The 25,998-nt window shown below is 40.8% G+C and overlaps 1 protein-coding gene across 1 annotated transcript; it reads right to left on the bottom strand.

The window, feature by feature from the left end:
• Positions 1 to 1,783: 1,783 nt before the first annotated feature.
• LOC128376812 (hormonally up-regulated neu tumor-associated kinase homolog A) lies at positions 1,784 to 13,212 on the bottom strand. The gene is made up of 12 exons (XM_053336666.1): positions 12,952 to 13,212; positions 11,343 to 11,465; positions 11,061 to 11,230; positions 7,999 to 8,054; positions 7,718 to 7,856; positions 7,482 to 7,609; positions 4,741 to 4,876; positions 4,026 to 4,203; positions 3,579 to 3,662; positions 2,706 to 3,003; positions 1,990 to 2,601; positions 1,784 to 1,947 (listed from the first exon to the last, which is right to left on the bottom strand). Exons 1-12 carry the CDS (start codon positions 13,210 to 13,212, stop codon positions 1,784 to 1,786), a joined length of 2,349 nt encoding a protein of 782 aa, XP_053192641.1.
• Positions 13,213 to 25,998: the final 12,786 nt, after the last annotated feature.

Raw genomic sequence — 25,998 nt, forward strand, 5'->3', positions numbered from 1 at the left:
AAAAAAAAGAAAAAAAGGCCACTGTATTTCATCTTCTGGTTTACTTAATTTGACAGGTTCATTCTTGTTTAGAGTATCGCTATTGTGCAGCTTGAATGTGTGTATATTGTCTGTTACAGTATCAGAGCTTACTGGTTCATATCACTGTTAAGTAGCCAGAGTGGTAACTGGAGTGGGCGATGTATCCACCTGAGTGGGTTCAATCTGTCCTTATTGGGCACACGCAGAACATGCGACCAGCCCCACGCACACACACAGAGTATCTCATAACAGTGGCTGAATTATTTAGCAGCTACGAAGCAGCAACCAGATTCCTGCAACTCTTTGCAGCGCACCTAAACACTAATGATCTAGAGACAGTGACAGTGAGGAAAGAAGAGTGATGAGACAGAGAGGGGTGGGACTGAAGACACAGATTTGGGGTCGAAATTGTTTAAGGTTGATTTTTTTATGTGTGTGTGTGTGTGTTAGCTTTACAGTTTTATGACATATCATTTGTCAAGTACCTCTGACACTCTCATACTCGCCCAGTGAAGAACTGGCTTCCTGCGGTAAATATCTAAACATGACGACATGGTCAAACTTGTGCTGTGGTTTGTTCATCACTGTGAAAAATATTTATACTGCATATGTTAAAATGATTTGATTGTTGTCATTTTGGTCCTGGTCCCTACAAGAAAAACTGACAAAATCCTGAGTTAATCAAATGAGTGAGGGAGAAAACAGTGCTTCAAACTGAGCCGTAGGATGATGCACAACTTCAAAAGTAACCTAATGGATTCAGTAATCATGAGGTAATGCTACATTTATAGCCAGCCAGCAGCCTAATTAAGTAAAGCAATCAATGTCAATGCCACTCCTGTCTAGATGAATAAGATAGTGGTTAAAAGGACTTGACATAAAGAAAATAGTCTTCAGCTGGTGATTGCTGCTGCTCGTTAAAGGGTTGAAGTTATCTTCTGACTATCTGATTCATTGAATTACATTTTATCAATGGAAACTTTGAATTCCACAACACCACAGTGAGATGACTCAGATTAGAAGGCTGGTTTTTCTGAGTTATGCAGTGTGTTTGTCTGTGAAACAAAAACCTTGAGAGAGTTGAGTGTAGTTGAGGTAGAATAATCAAGAGACAAATTAAAAAAACTCATCTCCAAACATTTTACCTACTAAACCTCTAATATCTTCACAGCTGAGCAATCATTAAAATAATTACATAATAACACACAATGAATTAATTCAGGCTCTTTTTTTTTACTTTGTTATTTTTGCAAGTACAAAAATGTATTTAATAATAGTGAATACATATAGAAACATTATTCAATGTGCGTCCTGCACTTCACATTATGATGGGTGAAGATTAACATATTGAAAAAATTGTAACAGACTTCCCAAATCTGACCTGGACTGAGTTCACTTTCTGCATCCTTATCGCTTCATATCTCCTGTGTTTAGTTAGAGTTTAATAGTTTTTGGCACTGCAGCTATTATTATTATATAATAATTAATGAATATTAATTAATTATTATTAATATTATAAGTTATGTGAGAGTGATGCATGAAAGCAATGATTCATTCTTAGTATCGTTTGTAGCTGCCGTTAAAATGTCTGTGCTGCCCTGCTGTATATCTGCACCCTATTTCATCACAGGCCAGCATTTCTGAACTGCCTTCTCCATGTCACTAACCTCAGTCCTTTCTCCTCTCTCCTTTCCTTCTCTTCCACTTGCACTGTTATCTGACCTCTATCCCTGCCACTCTATCATGTCCTTAAATGAAACTGTCAGTATTCCATGCTGTGTAGCTGGTTCTTCCTGTCTGTTTTTCCCTGCAGGGCTGCAGGAAGCAGTGGCAGATTCAGGTTCGCCACCCGACGCTGGAGAGATGAACGTAACTGTACTGAGTTCCTCTTGGCTCCATTCATGCCTCCTCCTGCTGTCACTCTTTCTCCTCCTCCTCCTCCTCCTCCTCCTCCTCCTCCTCCTCCACCTCCTCCTCCTGCTGCTGACAGCTCCCTTCTCTTCCCCCTCTCCTGCCTGAGGCTCTTGATAACCAAAGTGTGTTGTCTCTGTGAGGGGAATGCAGGAGGTTTGGACCCATTCACCAGGAGTCCTGGGGCCCCAGGTCGGGTCAACCCTACCCATGTCATCTTTCTGCTCCGTCCGTCTTTGAGCCCCACGTTGCGTAGGCGGGGCAGGGGGGCAGAGGGTGATGTCTGTGTCGACTCCATGGTACCCAAATGATCTCTGTCCGAGGAGTGCGTGGTGTGTGTGTCAGCCTCCAGGAGCATCCTGGGAGAGATACCGTTCTTCTCTGACGAGTAGAACGTCTGCAGCTTCTCCAGACGCTCGTTGATGCTCAGGTGATGAGAATGATCATCCTGGTGGCGGTTGTCATGGAAGCAGTCTGACCCTGGGTCTGCTGCACCATCAGATTGAGTTGTCCTGAGCAGGTGTGTGTGTCGGATCGGTCTCGACGTGCTGCTGTCTCTGTTTGGCTCAGCGGGTAAGGGCACTTGGCAAGGGGCAGAGTCACAGAGTTGAGATGCAGAGCTTTTAGGTGGAGAAAGGTGGACGAGTTCTCTGTCTCCAAACACGGACACTGGAACACAAAAGCATATATGTGCAGTGTGTCACACTCTGTCACGTCACGCTGCTGGATGGATGCAAGCAGCTTTTACATCTGTAGTTGTAATAACTTCTTACCCTCAGGAAACAGAGCCTCTCTGGTGTCCAAGGTGATGGCAATCTCCTCATCAGTGGCCCCATCCTCTGCTGACAGCGGGGCGGGGGAAGGAGACGGGAGGCGAGGTGGTAGAGAGGGGGAGGCTGAGTGAGGAAGCTGGGGTAAAGAGGGAGACGGGGGACTGTTTTCATCGTCCTCTTGCTGGTCTTTTTTGTGCGGGCGCTCGGGTCTCTTCCTGCTGCTTTGATATTCAGTTATCTGTTGGGCCTTCAGAGGTCTGCTGGGCTGCTTGGAGACTTTTTCATTAGTTGGTTCGTTCTAAAAGGAGGCACAAGAAAATGTTTTTACAGGCATAATTGTGTTTTTACCATCTCTTGTCACCTGAAACTGTAAATTGCCTCATACATCAGCACTTTCTGTGCTTAAAACAAGTTCATATGCTTATTTGCAAAAACATACAAGGTGAATGCATTTGTCAAGTGCACATAAAGTCTATGTTCTAACTTGTCTTTCTATAATCATATGTATATTGTACCTGCAATGATTAAAATGTGCAACACACAACATGGCAAAACAGTAAATGCCAGTTCAGTCAGTTTAGCTTCAATACTGAATTTTAGTAAAAACTGTTTTATTTGCACAAACCCACAATTTTTTAGCTATGATACTAAAATGTATGCACATAGTTTTATTATTCACTACTCAGTGGTTGCCTGTATTGCTGCCTTTGACCTCTTCTGAAGTAAAAAAACAAAATCCACAAAAGTACCTGGTACCAAAAGCGAGTAGAGTCAGTCCTACATACACCACCCTGCTACAATGCTCACTGAAGCATCAAAATGAGTCTAAAATTAAATTTGTGTTCATGATGTTATTGACAGTGTCAGCATTACCTGGTGCTGAGTCTTTGCTTCAGTGTTATTCCTCTCCCTCCAGGTGTTCTTACTGGGAAGACTCCAGTCATTGCTCTCCAGCTTCTGCCAAAGCAATCATTGTTAGAAGTTTAAGGAATAGTTTGATATTTTTGTCAAATGTGCTGATTTGGTTTCTCACCCAGATTTAGATGAGAAGATTGACACCTTTCCTATATAATGTGAATGTGAAGCTACAGCCAGCAGGTGGTTAGTCTACCTTAGCATATAGGTCCACCTAACTGTTTTGCATCGTAATGCTAAGCTACGCTAATCAGCTTCCCAAAACTTCGATCTATTCTGCTATATGTTCAAAGCAAAACTTTAAAATAATATTTATTCATATTTACACAGCACTGACTTATAGGTAAAGGGTTTATTATTACAAGCATTAGAAAAGCCATATGTGTGTGCAAATGAGGCATGAACCTTGCTGGCTTTGGCTCCTTTTTGGCTCCTGTTGAGCTTGTTGAGCAGCAGATGATAGGAGGCCATGATGGTAGAGGGTCGGTTGGTGGTGAGAGTGTGTATGATTTCAGAGAGAGAAAAGCCCAGCGTCTCTGTCATGTAGGCCAGTACAGACGAGTTGAGATCCTCTGGACACAACCTAAAGAGAAATAAAAAAAAGAGATTGAAAAGAGGGATTGAAAAGCAGTTACAAAGATAAAGTGTGAAGAACGAAGCAGAGCGAAATCTAATGGGTTGTTGAGGATTTGATGGTGAGGAATGACCAGTAACGGAAGGATTCTGGTTTGATGACTTTCAAACTGTGAGCAGAGCAGAGTTGGAACACTTCTTGCTCCATTCATGTGGATTTCAGAAAAAGATGTTATTACCAGAGGGAGCCATACATGATTGCATTTCCACACTGCATAAAGTGATAAAAGCCTTTTCGTCGTGCTATTATACACAAAGCTGTTACACTGCTGACCGCAAAAAAATTTAATTTGCAGTGATTTCCCTCTTGGTTACTTTGCCCACATTTAATATTTGATTTTGATGAGAGTGTTTGTGTCTTACTTTGCTCTCATATTACAAATGTATAGTACATTATTAATGCAAAGTAATATATTCAAAAGCATATTTAAAGGGACATGTCACATTTCTGTTGCATGAGGGTGTGTTTGTGGTGGTGGATCTCTACCTGTTTTTATGTGAGAGTGTGTGTAGTGGTTTCTTGGCATATCCCTCATTGATCCATCTCTCCTCCATCGCAGCTCTGACACTGGGTCTCTTAGATGGGTCTGGCTCCAAGAGAGACAACACAAACGACGCGGCACCTGCAGGATAAACACAGGTGGATGGGGATTTAAATTCAAGGATTTCTGCATGTAGTTTGGTCTATGTCACACACACACAAAAAACTCATGGACTATGGACATTTTTTTTTAATTGTGTTCATACCAGATAAAAACATAAATATATATATAGGCTATGGATATAAAAGCACAATTAGACTTTCTTCCCTAAAAAAAGACTTTGGACTCAATCACCTTACAATTGGTGTGAAAACATTTTAAGCTGAAATTTAAATAAAATATTGAATACTACAATAAGCTTTGCACTAATTAGACCTAATGTGTTACGGTTAGTGTGGCTCAAGGGTACTTCAGCATACGGATAGGCAGAGCTGGTGAACAGACCACTTACCCAATATTGAATCTCTAATGGTTCTACCACCCAAGCCACAGCCTAAACGAGTTTCTGATTTTTTTCTATGATTTTTTTTTACCCAAGTTTGTGCCATTCTTTCAACGCCCAAATGAATTGCTCCAAACATGCCTGAGGTTTCTTTCTTACTTCTTTTTATTTATTTACACAGTGAGACAAAGCAAACCAGAAACACTTAGGACGTAGGTCGTTCTTAGGACTGCACTCTTCTGGACAGACACCTGCAGATGTTGGAACACTGGGCTAGAAGTTGTTTCTCTGTTAGCTCAATGGTGAATTTCGGAGCATCCATATATCCCACAATCTCTGCATGTAACTTCTCTCACTTGGGTTACTTGTATAGTAGATTTTCAACATGTGTCAATTCACATATGTCTCGTTCCAGTAACTTATTTCTCATCAGGCTGCCGTGGTTCCTCAACACCTGACGTGAACCTTGTTCACCCGGGCAACTGATGTATGACTTACGACTTTTGCAGTTTTACTTATGGTAAGGACCTTGCCTAAGGGTCCACACTGGATATGTGTAACCTCGCCCAGACCAGGAATCCAGCCCCCATCTCCTGTGCCAAAGTCAGTATTGTTAACCACTGAGCTATCCAGTTCTAAATTAGGCAGGAAAAAAGCAACTGGAAATTGTGACAGAATGTCTTATAAAATAAGATACTTACAGACAATTGATACAATTAAAATAACTCAATAATAACAGCGTATAATTTTCATTTTGCTTTGTTACACACAACACATCAGCACCTGTAGTGGAGCCTAACTTATTCTAATTATTATTTGACATACTTTTACTCTGAAAATTATTCCTTGGCATCATTGATCACAAGTCATATGTCACGATCAAGCAGATTCTGCTTTTTTGTGCCAATATTAATGTTTTTCATAAAGGGTTGAGTGGAGGTGCTGTGTCCCTTTTTTTCTTCATACTACACATGGCATGGCTATTTCAGCAAGGCACAGTCCACTAGTTGCCAACCACTGCCCTAGAGGCTTATAGAAGGGATCTCACCTTAGTACACATTATAAGTAACTACAAAAGTCATGTAAACCACAAAAACAAGCAGCCATAGGATCAAAAAGAAAAAAGTATGCAACCTAAATCAAGCAAAGACATAAAATAAATTAAAAAATGTGCTGTAATGTGTGTAATGTGACTCCACTGCACCCGCGTCAAAGACAAAGGCATAGAGGGAGGCAGGATTTCCCTTAACGAGAACCAATTCAACCTGTCCGTCTGTGACTTGTGACTAACAGGTCTGGTAGTTTGACTCCAGATGGGGATTTCTGATAAGCTTCACTGTCTGGAGAAGCAGACAAGCCAAGACTGTTTTATTCCAGTCTCTGCTATCAGTTGCTATCAGTCTCAAAGGCACGTGAAATAGCAGGTCAAAATGAAAATGAAAATAAAAAATCAGTTTATTTCAATCTAGGTAGCTATGATAAGATGACGTTTGTATTATTTCTAGAGCAATCATAAAAAACTACTAAACAGCACACAACAACATGGAAATCAACAAAAATTGTAGTGATAGGGGAAATAAATATTGGGTTTTTAAAAAAAGTGGGATTTAAAATTGGTTTGGGTTTTTTTTTATTATATTTGTTACGAAAAAAAAAAATCAACAACAATTTAGTTCAGAAGCATGGATAAAGTCTGAATGTTAATGTTGATGTCTCAAATGCCCGTCTCTGGCAGCGATACAGTGACTAATCTGATCTTGTCAGAGCATCAGAGCCGTACTGGTTTTCCCTACAGTAACAGGAGCTATGTTTGTTTGTGGTGACATGGCGCCATGATAGAGTAATGTAATGGAGTGACTATGCATGTGAGAAAAAGAGAGAGACCAAAATAAAACAGAAAGAAATCTTTATGTTGATCTTTTATATCTTACCAATTATTTTATGGTTGGCCATGGTGTTGGGAGCTTGAAGGGACAGACAAGCATAGATGTGGTCTTTAAAGTGTGATGTGTCTGTGATTTATTTATTTTTACCTGAATAATGAGAATAAAAACCATAACACTTTGGTAGTACTAAGGTTGGCACTTCTTGTAAGTATTCCGTCTTAACCGCTGTCTAGACTCAAAGCAAACACTCTCAACTCCAACTATACCGAGGTAACTGTCTAATTGGGCAGTTAAAAGTACATCATGGAGACGTCATCCTTGTTTTAGGGGAAGAAGCCACTCATACAGATTAAATTACCTTTGCTGACATCACCAGGGATGCTGCTGATCTCTCCGTTGACCATCTTCTGGTGCAGCTGTTTGATGTTGAAAGGCTCAACAGTGAAGGGCAGGGTCCCTGTCAGCATGGCAAACATGCTCACACCCCTGCACACAGAGAAAGAAAATGTGCAGAAACCCGTTTACATGATGCATACACATAAAAAAATGACAAAGAAGCCAGAGAGCCAGACACACTGAGACTTTATCACGTACACAGACCAGACGTCCACTTTGGGTCCATACTTCCTGTGAGCGAGCAGCTCAGGGGCGGCGTAGGCAGGACTTCCACACTGGGTGTTGAGAAGCTCCAGAGACAAAGATTCAGCCTTCAGAGTGTTACTCAGGCCAAAGTCTGTGTGAAACATTACTCTCTTAAAAGTGAAGAACATATAGAGATGCACTAAAAAGCTTTTGCAATATCCTGATCTGTCTCCATCAGTAAACTGCACAATGTCAGACAGATGTTATTAGGAAACGTGGGAATATCTACATACCCACAATCTTTATGTTGTTATGTTCGTCCAGCAGGAAGTTTTCAATCTTTAAATCTCTACAGAAGAAGACAAAGAAAGATGTTAGGTCACAAAGAAAGAATGTGGTTCACTGGAGTACTTTGTCCTGAATCCTACAGGAGTTTTTAACGTTAGCCTTTTCCCCTCAGACGAAAATGTGTTGGAGCAATTCACTTTGACAGACACTTGGGTGCTTGTTTAAGAACTTCCACAATATGTGTTTGGTCTTACTGAGCTTTTTCTGTGTATTTATGGAGAGGCAAATGAGACCGGACCCACAGAAGTAGAGGAAAACCCAACCTAAATTTGGGTTTTGGTTAGAGCTCAAGCTAAAAACATTGTTAAAAAATTTGTTTTACTTGCAGTTTTTCAGGGTGAACATTTAGTGGTAATTTGGGGAAATGGTTTGCTTTGGACTCCAGAAAATCTGTACCAACTAAGATTTTTTTATTTTTTCAAGTCTAACTGAAACTTTCCTCCACAAGTGGAGCTCTTCACTCGCTCATCTCTACCAAACTGATGTCGTTGTGATCACCTGGAAAACTCGCCTCGCTCCCCTGAACATACCCCAGCCTCACCGCCAACCACACTGCCTGCTCGAAAACTACCCAGCTAAATGAAAATCTGCGGTAAAGAGGGAGAGATCCCATATAAACTATAGCCTGGGAATCAGCCATGTTCCTTTCATCTGCCTTCATCTAACCAACAGACACCCCTGCTCACAAAAATCCAGAGAACCCTGCTCACAAAACCCGGGAAAAGTTCAAAGACAGACGTAGGGAGAAAGAGGGAAAACGAGCAAGAAAAGAGCAAGAGCAGACATTGTCATAAAGAAGAAAATGTATGCGGTAAACCTAGTGAATGTGGGTGGCAGGAGGTGCGTTTAAGTGCAAATTTTCCATTTATTTCCAGTTTAATCATCTCTGTGTGGGACTGTGGTTGAAAAAGTGTGAGTGTATGAATGTGTGCGAGTACGTTGGGGTGTGTGTGTGTGAGACAGAGAGAGGTGCTATTGAAGAGTTGAGAGCGACATCGTTGAGGGACTTCATTAGAGAGGAAGTCCATGATGTTGTGATGATGTGTGAATCATGGCGCCGGCGCAGGATGATGAAGTCATTGCCTGGTAATCACATTCCCACCTTCAGAGGAGCCAAGGTCTTAAACCAAAGCCCAGTGCTGTGGATGTTGCAGTATGAGTGTGTGTGTGAGAAAGAGTGTGTTAGTATTGGGTCTCTAACACCTACACATACTAAAATGCCACAAAAATAACTCCCACGCTCCATCGTGCCAGATTTTTACTTTTCTTGCAGTGTTTCCTTCTCTGTAGGCTGTTAATGCCCTGCAAACTACTCTGTGTGTGTATATGAACTCACATTTGTGTAAATGTGTTTGAATCTACAAGATCTCACTTTAACATCTACTACACCACAGACAACAGCTACTGTTGGCAGGTAAGTTTTGGACTCTCATCATTCTGGACGATGATGTTTCAAGACAATAACATTTGAAGAGTATGTGTAAAGTGCCTTGAGATGACTTTGATGTGATTTGGCGCTATACAAACAAAGATTGATTGATTGATTGATTGATTGAATGCTCATTTTTCGCTCTTTGGTTTTGACAAATTTCTAATTGAGCTCATACTGGTTGAGTAAGCAGAGTTTTTGTAATCTGCAGGTCAAAAGATGTTCAGATGTCTATGTTAGAACTGCACTAAACTTCTAAGAACAATGAAAGTTTGTAGATTTCTGTTCCCGTTGTTTTAACAGCATTTCACTGACTATCAATGATATAAAGCTTCACAGTGATATAGTCATTAAATGATGTTTAAATAATAATAATATGTAGCATAGATGTTTAAAAAATGTTCACTTTTCAACCAGTTCACATTTAACTTAAACTTGTACATATCTTTTGATCTGAAAGTGACAAAATCAGTTCTTATTGGGGCAGATACTGTAGATTACATATTATTTTGTAGACTTTGTTTTTCCACAGCAGTGCTATTACTAAGAAATATTTTCATCATCAATATATTGATTTTTTTTTCAATTTATCATCAAGTCAATAAAAAGCTCACAAAACCACCAGGTTCCAGAAAAACACATTATCTTGCTGCACAATTCAAGAGCAAGTCGTGGGTCTTCAATTTAAAAGTTGCCTAGGGTCTGAGCAGTCCGTATATGAATAGGTAAGCTTTTCCAGAGATTAGGGGCAGCCACCGCAATGGCTCGGCCCTTTCTATTTCTGTGCCTGGATCTCAGCACATCCAAGAGCATCTGGTTGGTCGACCTCAGTGCTCTAGCTGGAGAATGATGATGCAGGAGCTCTGCTAGATAAAGAGGTGCCAGACCATTTAAAACTTTAAAAACCGGCAATAAAATTTTAAAATTAATCCTAAAACGGACAGGGAGCCAGTGGAGAGAGGCCAATAGTGGTGTTACGTGACCACATTTTCTTTTACCAGTTAGAAGACAAGAAGCAGCTGAATTTTGAACTAACTGCAGACGCCAAAGAGATGTAAGATCCACACCTGCGTACAGAGAATTATAATAGTTTAGCAGAGAGGTGATAAAACCATGAATAACTCTCTTGAAATCACTGGGAGAGAGATTGGGCGTTACCTACCTTTACCTGTCTGAAAATCTTAACTGGAAAAAGCTCATTTTGACAGCTAAACACACACATTTATCACATTTGAAGAAGCTGTCAAAGATCCACCAATTTTCTTAACAAAAGCTCTATTGTAAGAAGGTAATGTGTGTGTGTGTGTGTGTGTGTGTGACTTGAGTTACTTTCAGGGACACAAATTACACTTAAAACCAGTCGACTGGGGAAAGTTTGTGCAATTGGGGATGAAAGCGGTGTCCTCAATTGGTAAAACATTGATTTTTGGGTCAGTGGTTAATGATAGGGTTAGGGTTAGGCAAGTAGTGGTTATGGTAAGGGTAAGTCTCCACTAAGACTTAAATAAACCTGTGTGTGTGTGTGTGTGTGTGTGTGTGTGTGTGTGTGTGTGTGTGTGTGTGTATATGTAGTTTCACCTATGTACAATCCCGTGTTTATGCAGGTGTTCCACTGCAGAGAGAATCTGTCGGGTGTAGCGCCGCACCTCCCTCTCCTCCAGCCTCTTCCTCTCACAGATCCTGTCCATCAGGTCTCCTCCAGCACAGAGCTCCATGGCCATGTAGTAGCTGTTCTCTGTCTCCAGGGTCTGACACACAATAATATTCATGTGTGTATTTATTTTGTGCAAGCGTGTATAAAAAATGTATGTAGATCGCTCAACAAAAAAAAACAATCTAGTCAAGAGACTCTTTTTTCACCTCTAGCAGAATGACGATGTGAGGATGTCGCACCATCTGATGAATTCGAGGTTCTCTCTTCATGTTCTTCAGCACATACGAGTCCTGACGTGCTTTCTTCTTGTCAATCACTTTAATGGCCACCTGAAAACAATAACTTTTAAATTTGTACCATGATGATGAGCACACATTCACATCAGTCCTCCACTACTTATACATGTTCCAGTAGTGTTTCCACTGGTGGAGTGATTTGAACCAGTATTCCTGTCAGAAATCCTAAATGTAGCTTTAACCCCAAATCACATGCAACTCACAAATCTGACTGGTTGCCTGAAAACAATAAATTTCTCAGTCTCATTGCACATACTGACCTACTGTTTTATACTGTACTGATGTTTTCAAGTCTTGTGTGGGTAATTGTGGCCACTATGTGTGTTCTCCAGTAACACTTGTAGTATAGGAGAACTTAATTAGTGACCCTGACAAACATGTTTGTCTACTAATAAAGTAATTCTGTACTACAAGTGTTGCTGGAGCTTTGACTTTCTTCAGACTCTTTACTCTTTTCCTTCATGACCCTTGGAAGCTGAAGTTGTGCCAGAGACCTCCACCCTGTGTCTACACTATTTGTATTCTCAAAATGACTTTCACTGCCATGTAATCATGATGGGATAAAATAAATACTTGAGCAATCATATCAATTAAATTCCCAGTGTTGAAAATAATTGAGCTTGTTCATATGATTGTAGATTGTTGGACAGATGCGTGGCTCTTAATGATAACAAATTGGTGGTAGTATATAAATGTGATAAGGTGTTATGAAAAATGTGATTTAAGTCAAAATTAACATCCCACCATCTAATTTACACCAGCGTGTGTTTGCATCTACAGACTTCCCCTCCATAGGTCTGGAGAGGGTAACAAGGGTTAAGAGGAGCAAAGACCCCCAGAGTTGAGTTTGGCAATTGCTATAGCAACCAGGTCAGGTACATATGAGCCAGGGTTAGGGACTCAGTGACCCATGAAAGAAAGTTATACAAATACACACATGCAAACACACACAAATACACACATGTACCACATTCACTACACAATAAGTACACACCCATATTGTCCCAGTTTAGAGCCACAGTTTAAAACAATAGAGAAAATATGGAACACCTACATGTCTTTCAGAGAATGTTTAAGAATATTCACATTTTGCACTGGTTTTAGTTCAATCATAAGTCTTGGTAGTGGCAATGAAGCAGCATTTGTTTTCAGTTAATTTTCACTTTTCTAGGAATCTAACACAACACATTTTGAGCTGAAACGCATCCGCCTCACTCTTTAAATCCACTGAGGAAAAGTTGTGTTCGTGTAAAACCGCTCTAAAAGATATGGTTATGGAATAAAGTAATTACAGATGGGCTGGACAGAGTTTTTGTACACATAACAGGAATAATAATAGGCCAGTGACTCCTTCAGACTTAACTGAGTATAATTATCAGTGGCAAGTGTACAAGGCACAAGTTGTAACCGTGTAATTATAATCTTGTATGTGAGTGTGTGTGATCTTTTCCTTTGCCCATGTGTTGACCTATAAGTCTGAGGCATGGTAGGCTATTTCATGTAGACACAGCTCAGAGACCTTTTCCCCCGTGCCGATGTGTAGCCCCTCCATCACTTTGGCAAATGACCCCTTGTTGATCATTTTCCCCACCAGGTAGGATCCCACCCGTTTGGAGTGGGGGAAGCTCCGCAGCAGTTCCCTGGGTACCTTCAGAGAGGGCAGAGGCAGCCGCTCCCGACCCAGGGCGGAGGCTTCCCACTGGGGCATGCCACACTCTCCTTCGCCCCCTCCCTCCGCCACCATGCCCTCTGGAGGGGGCTTCACTGCAGCAGCTGGCATCCCGCACAGGGCACGGGCCCCATGTGGCCCGCCTCTCTCACACACACACGGTTAAATCCAAAGGTAAGACAGTCCACGTTGAACACACATACTAACCCACAGAGATGGACATACACATACACACACACACACAATGCTTTGGCAGAATCCAAATCCTTCTTCTTCAGGAGCAGGTGTGTGTCCTCCACAGTCAGGTAAGTATATTCCAGACTCCTCTTTTCTTCTTTGCTTAGTTTTCCCTTTTAACAAGCACAGGTACCTCAAAATGTTTCAATCCAACTGTACAGCAATGAACACTGGCTTCCTTCTCCTTCTCTTCACTCCGTCTCTCCCAGCAGGTTAGTGGATGATTAACCGTTGTGTTCTTAGGTCAGCTCCCGTGATGAGGAGGACATTCAACACCGTAATTACCCCCCCCCCCCCCCCCCCCCCCCCCTCCCGTCTGCCCACACTCAGGTACACATGGATACTCTGAGTTACACAGTAACCATTCAAACTGTGTTGCTTTACTTCCTTGGCTCCCATTGGAATTCCAATTTCTTGAAGTTCTTTGACACAATCAACTAAACAAAGTGACACTGGCTGGTAAAAAAGAGATGGGGGAATAAGAATAAACTATTTGCGCCTACAGTCTTTATTCATTTTGTACTTTTTTGTGCTTGAGACCAAATGGTTTCCATCTGTAATTCTTCATGTATACCTGAATATATTGTGTATGTTATGATTGTTCAGCATTTAGTAAAAAATATTCTCATTTGCTGTTTTGCCACGTTTCATGAAAAACCAGTACCACTCTTGTGTCTACATGGCAAATATGAAGATACAGTCAATGAGCTTAGTTTAACACAAAGACTAGAAACTAGCTATCACTCCTTTTACTTTGATTTGGTACAGATTAAACAAACTAGATATAATGTGTTAATTAATACACTTTAGAGTTTCTGGTAGGTATTATAACCTTTTGTCAGATATGAGGGTTGTATTTTCTCATGTCTCTCTCAACAAAAAGGGCAAACTATTCCTTTAAATCCATCACTGCAGTCTGCTTTTCAGGAACTGGATATAATGGTCATTTCAATCAAAAGTCTACATTGGCACAGCACATTAGTCTTAAATAGGTTTAATTCCAGAGAGTTCATAATGCTAAAACATCTACTAATATTACAGTTATTCATCACTGACCTCTGCAGGGTAATTAGCTTCTGTTTGTCGCAGAGAGATCAGAGGTCAGGGTCAACGGCAGATCAGCACCTCTGCAGCTGGTGGAGATCAGTATCGTTCTTTACAGTACTTCGGCACTAAATATCTGCTGGATTTATACCACAAAATCTGCTACAAAATCTCTAATAGTTTCCATGTTTTTACAATGAATGGTGAGTTTACACAAACATCATTTCAAATAAAAACCAAACTAGAGTTACAAGGTTTTTAAGCAATATAATACGGGCGAGAGGGAGCAGAGACGCAAAATTATGACAGTGGTGATGAATGGAAAGCAGCAGTGAGGTTTTGTGCTGATGGCTGGCATTGAAGTATGTCTGCTTTTCTGCTACTGTGTGTATTGAAGTGCAAGTGTGTGTGTGTGTGTGTGTGTGTGTGTATGTGTGTGTGTGTGTGTGTGTGTGTGTGTATGTGTGCACGTCCGGGTCAGATTGCAGTGTGTTGCCGCTCGATTCTTCCTCACTCAGCTGATGAAAGGAGGGATAGAGCCTTATATCCGCCATGTAACCCAATACACTCGCACACACTCAAACACACACAACCTTACACAACCTTTAACTGAGCGACTGTAGTAGCCAATTGAAGCTTCTTGAGTTACCTTATTTTGTTTTAAACATGTTGATACTGTATAATTTGATTTGGCATTCAGAGCAAAAACACAGTTGCAGCCGCCATGACAGTCGACTTCCTTCTTGTGATCGCTCAGGCGCCATTAAACTTGGTCTAATCACAATCCAAACACTTTGTCGACCATTTTTCTCCCTTTTGACAGCCATGCCAACATTTTAAAAGCTCTTTACGAGAAGCAATCAGCATCTCTCTACAGTATTGTCCAACTCAGGTCCAAACTGTCTAAGCCCCAATGAAAAAAGACACATTTAAACTGTACGCTGGTGTCAACACTTTTTCCAGAATATTTCGAAATGAGCCGAAGAACTCAGAAGCAGTCTGCCATTAGCGGTTTCACACTCCAAACTGCTGTGAAAACAACCTCAATCAAGAAAATCATTAGTCAAATCTTAATCTCTCTGTTCTTCTTCATGTGCGTTCACACGCCAGGAGAACTTCACTTCATAAACTGGTCTTAAGGCCGTAGCGTGTGTGTGGGAGGAGGTGTTAACACACCCTCCCTAATGCCGGGGGAAGGGTGTCAAGCTGCATCTGGCTCTGCATTAGACAGACACAGAGGAAGAAAAAAGGAAATGAAGAAAGAAAGAGAGGAAGACAGTATGGGGGGGGAGGTAGAGAGAGAGGAAGCGGTGTGCCGTGTCCATGGGTAAGAAAGTGATGGATGAGGGAAAGGAAGTGAGCGCTAAACTAACAACTGAATGGAGAGACAGGACAGGGAGTGAGAAGGAGAGAAACCGAGCTTCACAACTAAAAAACAAATGTGAATTAATACGATCTCGAGAGGCTTATTATATAACCTCAGCGCTGCCATGCTTAAATGTTTTGCAGAGGGATATCTGTATGTGTGTGTGTGATAATGTGTGTGTTTCCATGGTTCACAAAAGGTCATTCTCACTGCCAGAGACCACAGTCTATTTGTGTGTGTGCATTTATACACATACGGTTTTTTCTAAAAAGCCCTGCAGTGTGTACGCTTCTCAGGCAGTGTGTCTTTGCATCCACACACATACATACATAACCATCATTTGCATGTATTGCAGTATAATTATACTTGTATACATAGTCAAGTCTGTGTGTGTGTGTATATGTGTGTGTGTATGTGTATGTGTGTGTGTTGCGTTGGTGCAGAGGAATGCTGGCTTGCCTGTAGGACTTGGCGAGCTTCTCGGCGGTCACATTAAATGAGAAGAGAAACCCCCTTCTGCTTCCTGCCTGTAATAAATGGATCCCCAGCAACCATTAAGGCATATTTTAACACCAAATAACTCCCCAAAACCACACTAGAACAGACACAGCCGACCCCCACCCTCTCACCATCTCTCTCACTTTCTGTCTCCCACTCTGTTTCTTTCATTTCTTTTTTTTTTCCTGCCCTCTCATTTCATGCTAAAAAAGAAGAGAAGAGCTTAAAGTAAGATCTTTTTGGTGCCACAGCATGATGCACTTCACAGTCGTTCTTTGTAGCCTGTAAGACTGTTTAATGAGAGTTACTGACAGCCTTTTCTTTGCTCTGCTGCAAAAGATTTAATGTAGACGTTTTGTTTGTTGTCGTTAAAATACAAAAAAACAGAGTTTAAAAAGGCATCCAGAAGTTTCATAGTGTAATACAAACCAATATTGGATTCAAATGAACAGTTCTCCTGAATGATTGAATGTCGCCACAAGTGAAGACACACAGCTGCAAGCGAGGTGCAAACCTGTTGTACTTTAGTTACAGGACAGTCTGGATAATACCAGGCAATAAAAAAGGGATTGTATTTGAATGTGTTAAAAGTTTAACTGACTACCAGTAATAACAAGTCCAAAAAAACTTTGGTATTAAAGGAGTAGTTTGACATTTCAGGACATACTCTGAGATAGATGAGAAGATCGATCTGACTGTGGTTAATAAGCTACAAAGACTGGCATCGGGGGGTAAACAGCGAGCCTGGCTCTGTCAGGGCTCTGCCTACCAACACCCCACCCACCCCCAAAGCTCACTGAATAACATGTTATATCTTGTTTGTTTGATCAGTATAAAACCCATGAGTAAGAATGACAATTTGAAGTTTTACAGGGGGGTTATGTGCCAGACTATTTTCTCAGTTGGACACAGTGACTTCCTGGAGTCTTGTCGTCCCTGTGAGGTTGCCAGACAACCAGCTGGGACCCAAAAAAGTCACAGCGCCTGGCCAAGAACTAGCCCTGTGCACAACCCACTGTTAACTGTTAATGTGTCTGGTATGTACTGTATAATTAAAAATTGATGCAACAGTCAGTAATTAGACAGAAAAAACTACTTGGAACTATTTTAATAACTGACTAATTGTTTTAAGTAATTTTTAAAACAAAAAATGCCAAAATTATCTGGTACTTCCTGGTTCTAAAGTGTGATAATAAACTGAATATCTTTGACTTGTGGACGTTTGATTGGGATAATTATCAATAATAATAACCAATTAATAAAAAATAATCAACAAATGAATTTATAATAAAATAGCTGTTGCAGTCATAGTAAAATTGCATTAGTATAATAATTTATGATAAAAAGATGACAAAAAGATATAATAATGAGCTGATTATAAGCTATAGATGTATAAGATGTGTAAATAATAATCTGCATGGACACTTCTGTCTGTAATATGATTTCCATACAAGTCTAGTTGATGACAAACCAGGAACTGGAAAGATGTGGACCACTGAACACGATGTCTGGTCTTCAGATGTGTTGAAATGCAAAGTTTTGTGCAACTGTTGTATGAAATCTGGTGTATGGCAGAGTTGTCTGATCCTTTGATCAAACTATATATAAACCTATCTCATGCTAACAAAGTTTTGATTGTTTTCTTGCCTCAGACCTCCACAGTGTTAAAAAAAACTGCAAGCTGGTTTTGAACCTGCAATTTGTTAATATGACATATGCTCCTGTTGGACCAAACAGGCGTTGAAGATAAAAAACTTTATTGAAGTCTTACAACATGCTTGCTGTCATTATATTACAATGTGTTCTTTTCCAGCACAGACATCTGTAAGTGTTGCTGTCTCTGGTGTCCATCTCTGTCACAGTTTCCCAGAGCTGTTGTCCCTGTCTGCCCTCCAGTGGACGTAACAGACTGATGCATATCCACTGTTCTCTCCTCTGAATTCATCAGTAAATGAAAAGAAAGGGGAGCATTGTCTGTTACTTTTTCCCACCACTTCTTTCTCTTTCTATTTTTGAGTGTGTATGTATTTGTAGAGCACGCATTTGTTCAGTTGTTTGGTAAAAACTGTGAATTAACTCTTGAGGCAGCAGATTCAGAATTATTTTGGTATCAGTCTTCTTTCTGGACTCATCAAGGAAGCACTGAGAAAAACTAAAGTACAAACTAAAGCACTCACACTTATCTTGATAGAGCAGAATGCAAAGCTTTGTCGGCTATTGTTGGGTCTTGCTTTACAAAGTCTCACGCTCACCACCTGCAAATATAACCCACAGCTGAGAGTAACAAGTGTGTAGCAAGTTAACACCCATTGTGTACGGGTTGTTGTCAAAAGGGATTTGGGGAAACGTAGGAAATCATTAACTGAAGTCAATGAGGCAGCTTGAGGGAAAGTGAGTCATTTCATCACAAAACAACTCCTGCAATGCAGTAAATAGCACAGGCTAATGATGTATAACAGCATGAGTGGAGGCACGATGGACTCGTTGGGGAGCGATGACGAGGGAAAACAGCTGATAATAAAAAAGAACAGGGACAAAGGTCAAAGAAGCAAAAAAATCCTGTTAGTGCTGGTTCAGCTTCATCATATGCTTTCAATTAATTGATATTAAAAAAAAATACTGTTGCTCAATTCTCTTTCCAGGATTGGATCTAGCTGTGATGATGTCACTGTCATGAGGAAGAGGGGGCAGCTGGCTGTCAATCGATGATGATGAGCCACGGTTTCGTCGACGTGTCATCATCCATCACTGTCACCTGCCATCGCTTCACTGTGTCATCATCAGCCTGCGCGGTGTAGCATGTTTAGCATGTCATCAGTCAGTGCCTGCATGTTGCTGTGGTTTAAACCTCTCGTGTTCTGCGGTCTCAGCTTTTCAGTGAGGCTGATTAGAAATGGTTCTCCATGGTTTCGAGACAGACAAACAAAGCAGTGCACTCTTAAGACTTTAAGCCTTGTGTCTTCCACATCATATACTGTGGAAGCAGAGAACAGACCAAACCATTGCTGCCCACAGAAACATTTCAATGAGATCAGGTTGCTTCAGCACTAAAAGCAGCCAGAAATGGTTCTGAATTACCTCTCTAAACAGTTAGGGGAAGTGTGTTTTGTGAATGCGCCACATGCCAAGAAAAACTGAAATGAAGAAAAGACAAAAAAAAAGAAGAAGAAAAGAAATAACACCAGTAGCATACTTTGATTTAAAGCTGTTTGAATCTTTAACTCAATTTTATGCAAAGACAGCAGAGAAATTTCAGTGATGAAATATCAGTTAAATGTGCAGCATCAATTTTCAACATTTCAAATGCAAAAGCACTGTAATTTAAACATGTTGAGACAACACAGATGTAATCTTAAAACAATATTATATATATTCTGTGGTGGAAGTAGTATTCACATTCTTCACTTAAGTAGATGTAGCAATGCCATGCTATAAAAATACTCAATTACAAGTTAAAGTCCTGCATTAAGAGCTAAATGTGCTGAAAATATATAAGTCATAAGTCATCATGCAAAATGGAGTTTATGAGTGTTATATTATTTTATATATTATTATTCCTAATGTAAGCAGCATTAAACATCCATTACTTGCAGTGTAATATTTTAACTCTCTACTATCACTATAGCCATAAACTGTTTTTTGTTTTTTTAATTACTACACCAGGCTTCTTTCCAATACTGACATACTTTTATATTTATGTATATTTCTTGAAGTTGAAAAAAAGAAAAATCTAATTTTCATCAGAACTAAAACTGAAACCAAACACTGTAACAACAAACTGTCCATCTTATCTAACTCAGTCTGTCGGTGTTGAGTTCTCGACAAAAAATTGACTTTTTGTTTTAAGTTTCACTGGCTGTAAAAATCCTATTGTGCTGCCTTGAGGCTCAATGTGTGCAAAGAATTGTAGTTCAAACATACACACACACACACACACAAATACATGTGCATAAAAAAAAGTCTTTCCCAGAGCCTCAGTCCATCACACTCTGCTAATCCCACACAATCCTGACCAAGCCTGAAATGGGAGTTTGTGTCACGGGTGGTTTAGAGGTTTTCTACTGTCAACAAAACACTGACGGGGAGCAAGAGAGAGACAGACAAAGTGAGAGAGAGAGGGAGAGAGAGAGTAAGAGAGAGAGGTCTAAGAAAAAATACAGAAAGAAAAGGATGAAAAAGCGCCCACCCCTTCAAGCTGAGAGGCTGAAAATGGAGCGTTGTAACAGCAAAAAGTGCACTCCCACTGTCGCTAATGTGGACCGTGTGTGTCTGTGCCTGAGCACACATGTGCAGATGTGCATGGTTGTGCATACATGTGTGTGTGTGTGTGTGTGTGTGTGTGTGTGTGTGCAAGTACACATTTGTGTGTCTGTGTGTGTGTGTGTGTGTGTGTGTGTGTGTAAGGGGGGGGGGGGGGGGGGGGGGGGCGTTGGCGCTGCCTTCTACACAGCTCCCAAATTGAAATGTGAAAGAAACGTGTTGGAAGGTGATGACAAGAGTGAAGTGAACCAGTCGTTTCCTGAAGGGCCAGGCCAGATGTGTCGCACACAGAGCCTCAGAAACCTGCAGCACATTTCTGTTTAATAACCAGGATATTTAACCAGAGGAGGCGGGAAGACGGGGGCAGGAACTGAGGGAGTGTGTGTGTGTGTGTGTGTGTGTGTGTGTTTTGGTGTATGTGGGCTTACCTGTGTGCACAAATGTGAATGTGTGTGTGCCTTATATGTTTGTGTTTGCTGGATAAATGTATGTGTGTGTGTGTGTGTGTGTGTGTGTGTGTGCGTGTGCGTGTGGTTGTGTGTGTGTGTGTGTGTGCGTGTGTGTGTGTGTGTATGTTTGGGATGTGTTTATTACTTTAATTGGGAGTTTTTGAGACAGCAGCCCTGCAGAAAGTGAAGGAGCAGGAGGAGGAGTGAGACGACAGAGAGAAAGAAGCCTGACAGCCTGATGGCCACACCTCCGATCACCACTCAGGACACACACACACTCATACACACACTGGGTCTATTCCATACTGTACTCAGCTGCTGACCACAATGCCCGCCACTTCCTCCAGGAGTGAGCCCTGGCGCCTAGAATAACAAAGAAAATATTCAGCTCCATACTGTCTGATGTCTTAATATTTCCAACCCTTCTGTTCTCATATACGCATGATTCATGGATTATAACTTAGAAATACAATCAGATCCTTTCCACTGCTCCTTCAGCCAGTTCAATAAAGCTTTTTGAGAAGTAACTACAGGAGGAAATAATGCTGTGGTGTTGCAGATTCTGCTAAGGCCAGTATACTGTGTGTTTTCACTGAGTAGACAGTAAATATACTGTAGGCCCAACTGAAAGAGGAAGTGACTGTATTGGATTTTCAAACTGATTAAAAAATCTCTTAGAGGCACAATGAAACAATTAATCTCTAAGGAGATGGAAACACACACACACATACACAATTATTTGCTGCTGTTATTGATTTGTTTTCATTCCATCCTTTTTATAACTGCATGCATAAACAGCCACACCGCTGACAGCTGGTATTTGTAATTTTCAAAAATTTTAACAACCTTCCACGGAGAACAGGGATTAATTACATAACATATCTTAACACATTGTTAAAAGATCAACTTTGTGTATTATAGTCATGGACATATAATTCTCAGTATTATTCAGTCTCTTGCTGAGAGTTAGAGTCTCATATCTGCACTGAATACGGAGCCAGGAGGCAATTAGCTTATCTCAGCATCCAGATTGGAAGTAAAGGGAAACAGCTAGTTTGGCTCTCATCAAAGATACCAACACCTCTAATTATCACTATGTAACACATCTCATTATTTTAATCTGTACACAAACATATATATAAAAACAAGAGTTTCTCATCTTAGTCACAGCTGTGTGCAAAATATGTTTCTTGGCGAACCACAGCTGGGAGCAGCAACTTCCTGGACTCTTGTAGACACGAGGAAATAGAACGTGAAAAATATATTTCCAAAAATGGGAAGATATTGCTTTTAATTGTTTGTTTTATTCATCATGTACTCACAAATTCCCAGGTAGCCAATTTATCTCAGCCCAGAATTGGCCTAAATTTTGTTGTCTTTGTTGTCATCCGGACAAAACCTTTGATAAAGAAGTATTAGTCTGATTCCAGTTGCCGAGACTGGCCTAAAGCTGGTCTGAGTGATGCTAACTGGAGCCAAAGATTCAGCCACAGCCCCAAAAATTAGCAGAACATGAGAGTCATATAATGGACCACATTTGGTGTTATGGTGCCAGAACACCGCCATATGTGCCCATATATGCTCAACTACAAAAAGCTTGACTCAACTTGGGTCGGCTTGATGATATTCTCTCATCCAAGACTTGAACCAGGTCTCACAATCTGTGTACATATAACACGACTTCACATTTTCAAACTGCATGCAAGACATACGCCAAAACGTCCAATTTTGCGAGCAAGTGATAAACCAATTTAACAGCACATTTTTAGCCTTTTTTGCGTCTCATTTAACGTTGTTGGTTAGGTTTAGGCATAAAAACCACTTGGTTGGGGTTAGGGAAAGATCATGGTTTGGGTTAAAACAGTAAAATGTGGTAAAATGTTCCGATGTGACACCACAAATCTCTGTTTAAAATGCCCAACATGACGTTGAGGGTATCTGGATGGTGGTATCCTGCTTCTTTAAAAAAGAAAGTTGCATTATATTGACGTCACTTCCCCTAGGAAGGATTGACACTTCACCTGCATGCACATTTTTGATTTTGGCATTTGGAATTAAGCGCTGCTAGCAATTTGAAAGTGTAAAAATTGTGGTATTTGTGTGCAGATTAAAGAGACCGGACTGAAGACTCAGATATCACTTCCACAATCAGCTACAGCAGGACAGTGTGAATGGTCGCATTGTGCACACTGGAGAAGAAGAGGTGCAGTTTGTTTGGGCAGGAGGAAGCTGCTATTTACACAAAAGGCGTTGGACCAGCACACATTTAATTGCTTTGGCTTGTGCATGTCTCTATGTGTGTGTAATGAGAGAGTGTTTAGTTGTGTAAGCCTGTGTGTGTGAACATAATCGCCCATGATATACAACATTATGGCCGTTTCTTAATAGCGGTGTTTTAAGAACAGCCATTAATGCAGCTTGTAAAATATTCCCAACACCACGCCAAACACTCACTTTAATTTCACCTCCCTCTTTCTCTCTCACTCTTTAGCTCTCTCCACCTCAGCCTGCCCCTCTCTCTTTCCCTCACCTCATTTGTGGGAGAATTTATTTAACTCGTTAAAAACAATTCTCTGAATATTCCCAGCTGAGTGACCAGGCTTCCGTTTTTTTTCTTTTTTCTTTTTCCCCTCATTCGATCTTTTTCCCTGTTCCCTCTCTGGCTTTACTTTTTTCCTCTCTTCTCTTAAACTAACCTGTATAATGTTGTCAGAACTGCTTGAGAATGAAGTGCTAAGTGTTGCTTTTTATGGGGAGGAAACAGACTGGAACAGCGGGTGTGTGTTTTCTGATGCCCACTAGACACACACACACACACACACATACACACACACATACACACACACACACTCAAAAACCCTCAGAGTGAATATGTTATGAATTACAACCTGTTCGCTGATGAGATATCCCTGAAGCTTTTGCTTAGTAGGTCATTAGCGTTTGTGAGTATGTGTGCCATTTTGGTAGTCTATGCATGTGTGTGTGTGAGCATGTGTTTGTATCTGTTTGCGTGTGTTTGTAGGGTAACGAGTTGAAAATGTCATTAAGGAACCTCGCTGGAAATCTGTTCTCAATTGTTGCAGTGATTTCTGCAGTTTTAATTTGGACAGTAAAGGCGCTGCCAGCTCTACCCGCCGCGATGCCCTGACCACTTAGCAATGTTAACTCCATTCCCATGCACACAAACCCCACACACACACACACACATACACAAACCCCACACACACACACACACACTTTGTTTTATGTATGGTGTTCATAAAAGTTCGACTCATAATTTGTTTTCCAAAGTCGTGATGTGTCATGAGTGAAGAGTCTTTGTTTAATATGCAGAAAATTACTCAAACTGTCATTCAAAGCGTTGTTAAAACAAAACCAATGCACTGTTCTTTCTCTGTTTCTCCATCATGTTTTTTTTTTAACATCAAGTTGCATATACTAACAAAAAGTTGATCCACAATATAACGTGGCCACTAATTAAAAAACGTAATTTTAGTTTAATCTTAATTTAAATATCCTATCCTTTCCACAAGTGTATTTTTGCTCATCTACGCATGTAATGGTGAAATGACCTCTATTCAGTAAAGGTTTGAATACGATCAGTACTTTTCTGACTCTCCCTCCCTGCTGTCCCAGCTGACAGCTGGCTATGAGCACCTCTGACTCTGCCTGAGGATGAGATAAGCTAAAACATGATTGGATGGAGCTAAAACAATTCCTGAAGGGGAACTGAGTGGTTGCAGCAGGAAAAGAAATAGAAAATACTGCTTAGCAAATATCAGACTGCAATTAGAATAGAAGAAATGGAGATCAGTTAAATCCACGTATTAAATTCATCAAAGCTGAAGCAAGTTTATTGTCATCAATAAACTGCACACAGCACACTCGTGTTTGCCAGCACGGGGTTACGGATGGAGCACATTTTTTTTCCTCATTTTGCTCAACTCCTCATCTAACCTGATTTCCATAGTATACACACCATCATACACCATGTTGGAAGATAAGTGACGTGTAATGGTAGTAATGGAAGTGCTGCTGGTGGTGGTGGAGCATCGAGGGGTCCGGGGATTGAAACAGAAACCAGATGGGTGTTGGGATGGCACTGAGTTACTTCACCTCAACCAACAGGAAATGGAATTACAGGCAATTATTCACACAGCTCCCAGCCTCAAATCTCAGCTGCTTCATCCGTCTATAATATCTTTGTTTTGACATGTGCAGGAACATGCCCATGTGTTTCTGCGTGTGTGTGTGTGTGTGTGTGTGTGTGTGTGTGTGTGGACGTGATTAGGTATGTTGGGGTGTTGGCTGCTACAGAGAGCTAATAAAGTCTGTTCTCTTTCATTAGTGTGTGTTAAAATAGTCTGGCAAAATTAAGTTTGTGTTTGTGTGTGTTTAGATGTAGGTGTGTTTGACTGTGTCTGTGTTAACTAGGTAATATTTTGTGTGTCGAGAAAGCATGCAGCAGAGTGTCTGTGTGTGTGTGTGTATTCATTAAGCATGTGTTATGTTGTTAATAGCACACCTCGTTGGCCAGGCAAAATGAGGTCGTTAAACTGGTGTACAACTGTGCATGTGTACTCTGATTTAACAAAGACAGGCCTATATTTGTGAATGTAAGAGTAGTGTGTGTGTGTGTGTGTGTGTGTGTGTGTGTGTGTGTGTGTGTGTGTGTGTGTGTGTGTGTGTGAGTGCACGTGCTTCACCTCCACACAGCTGCATTTGCATGTGAGATGCTGGCATGATACATTGGCAACTTTATAAAAGAAATACCACCTATATGTACATAACATGCTTTCCTCTTTGCCAAAAGAGGCTGATTCCAGCACATGAATGATAGTAACCATCGTTACAAACAATCATGGCAAAGTCTTGCTTGAACTAAAAGTAAGTTTATGGGCCAGTTTGTGATGAATCCACAGGTCAAAGTGAAGAATGTGGAGAAGAGGGGGATAAGAAATAGTTTGAGGCTAAGAAAGAATTAAACCTGCAATTATTGATTTTTTTGGCCACTTGAGGGATGAGCAACCACCTGTAAAAACA

Source organism: Scomber japonicus, chromosome 17 (assembly GCF_027409825.1).
Source record: "Scomber japonicus isolate fScoJap1 chromosome 17, fScoJap1.pri, whole genome shotgun sequence".
NCBI classification, from domain to species: domain Eukaryota; kingdom Metazoa; phylum Chordata; class Actinopteri; order Scombriformes; family Scombridae; genus Scomber; species Scomber japonicus.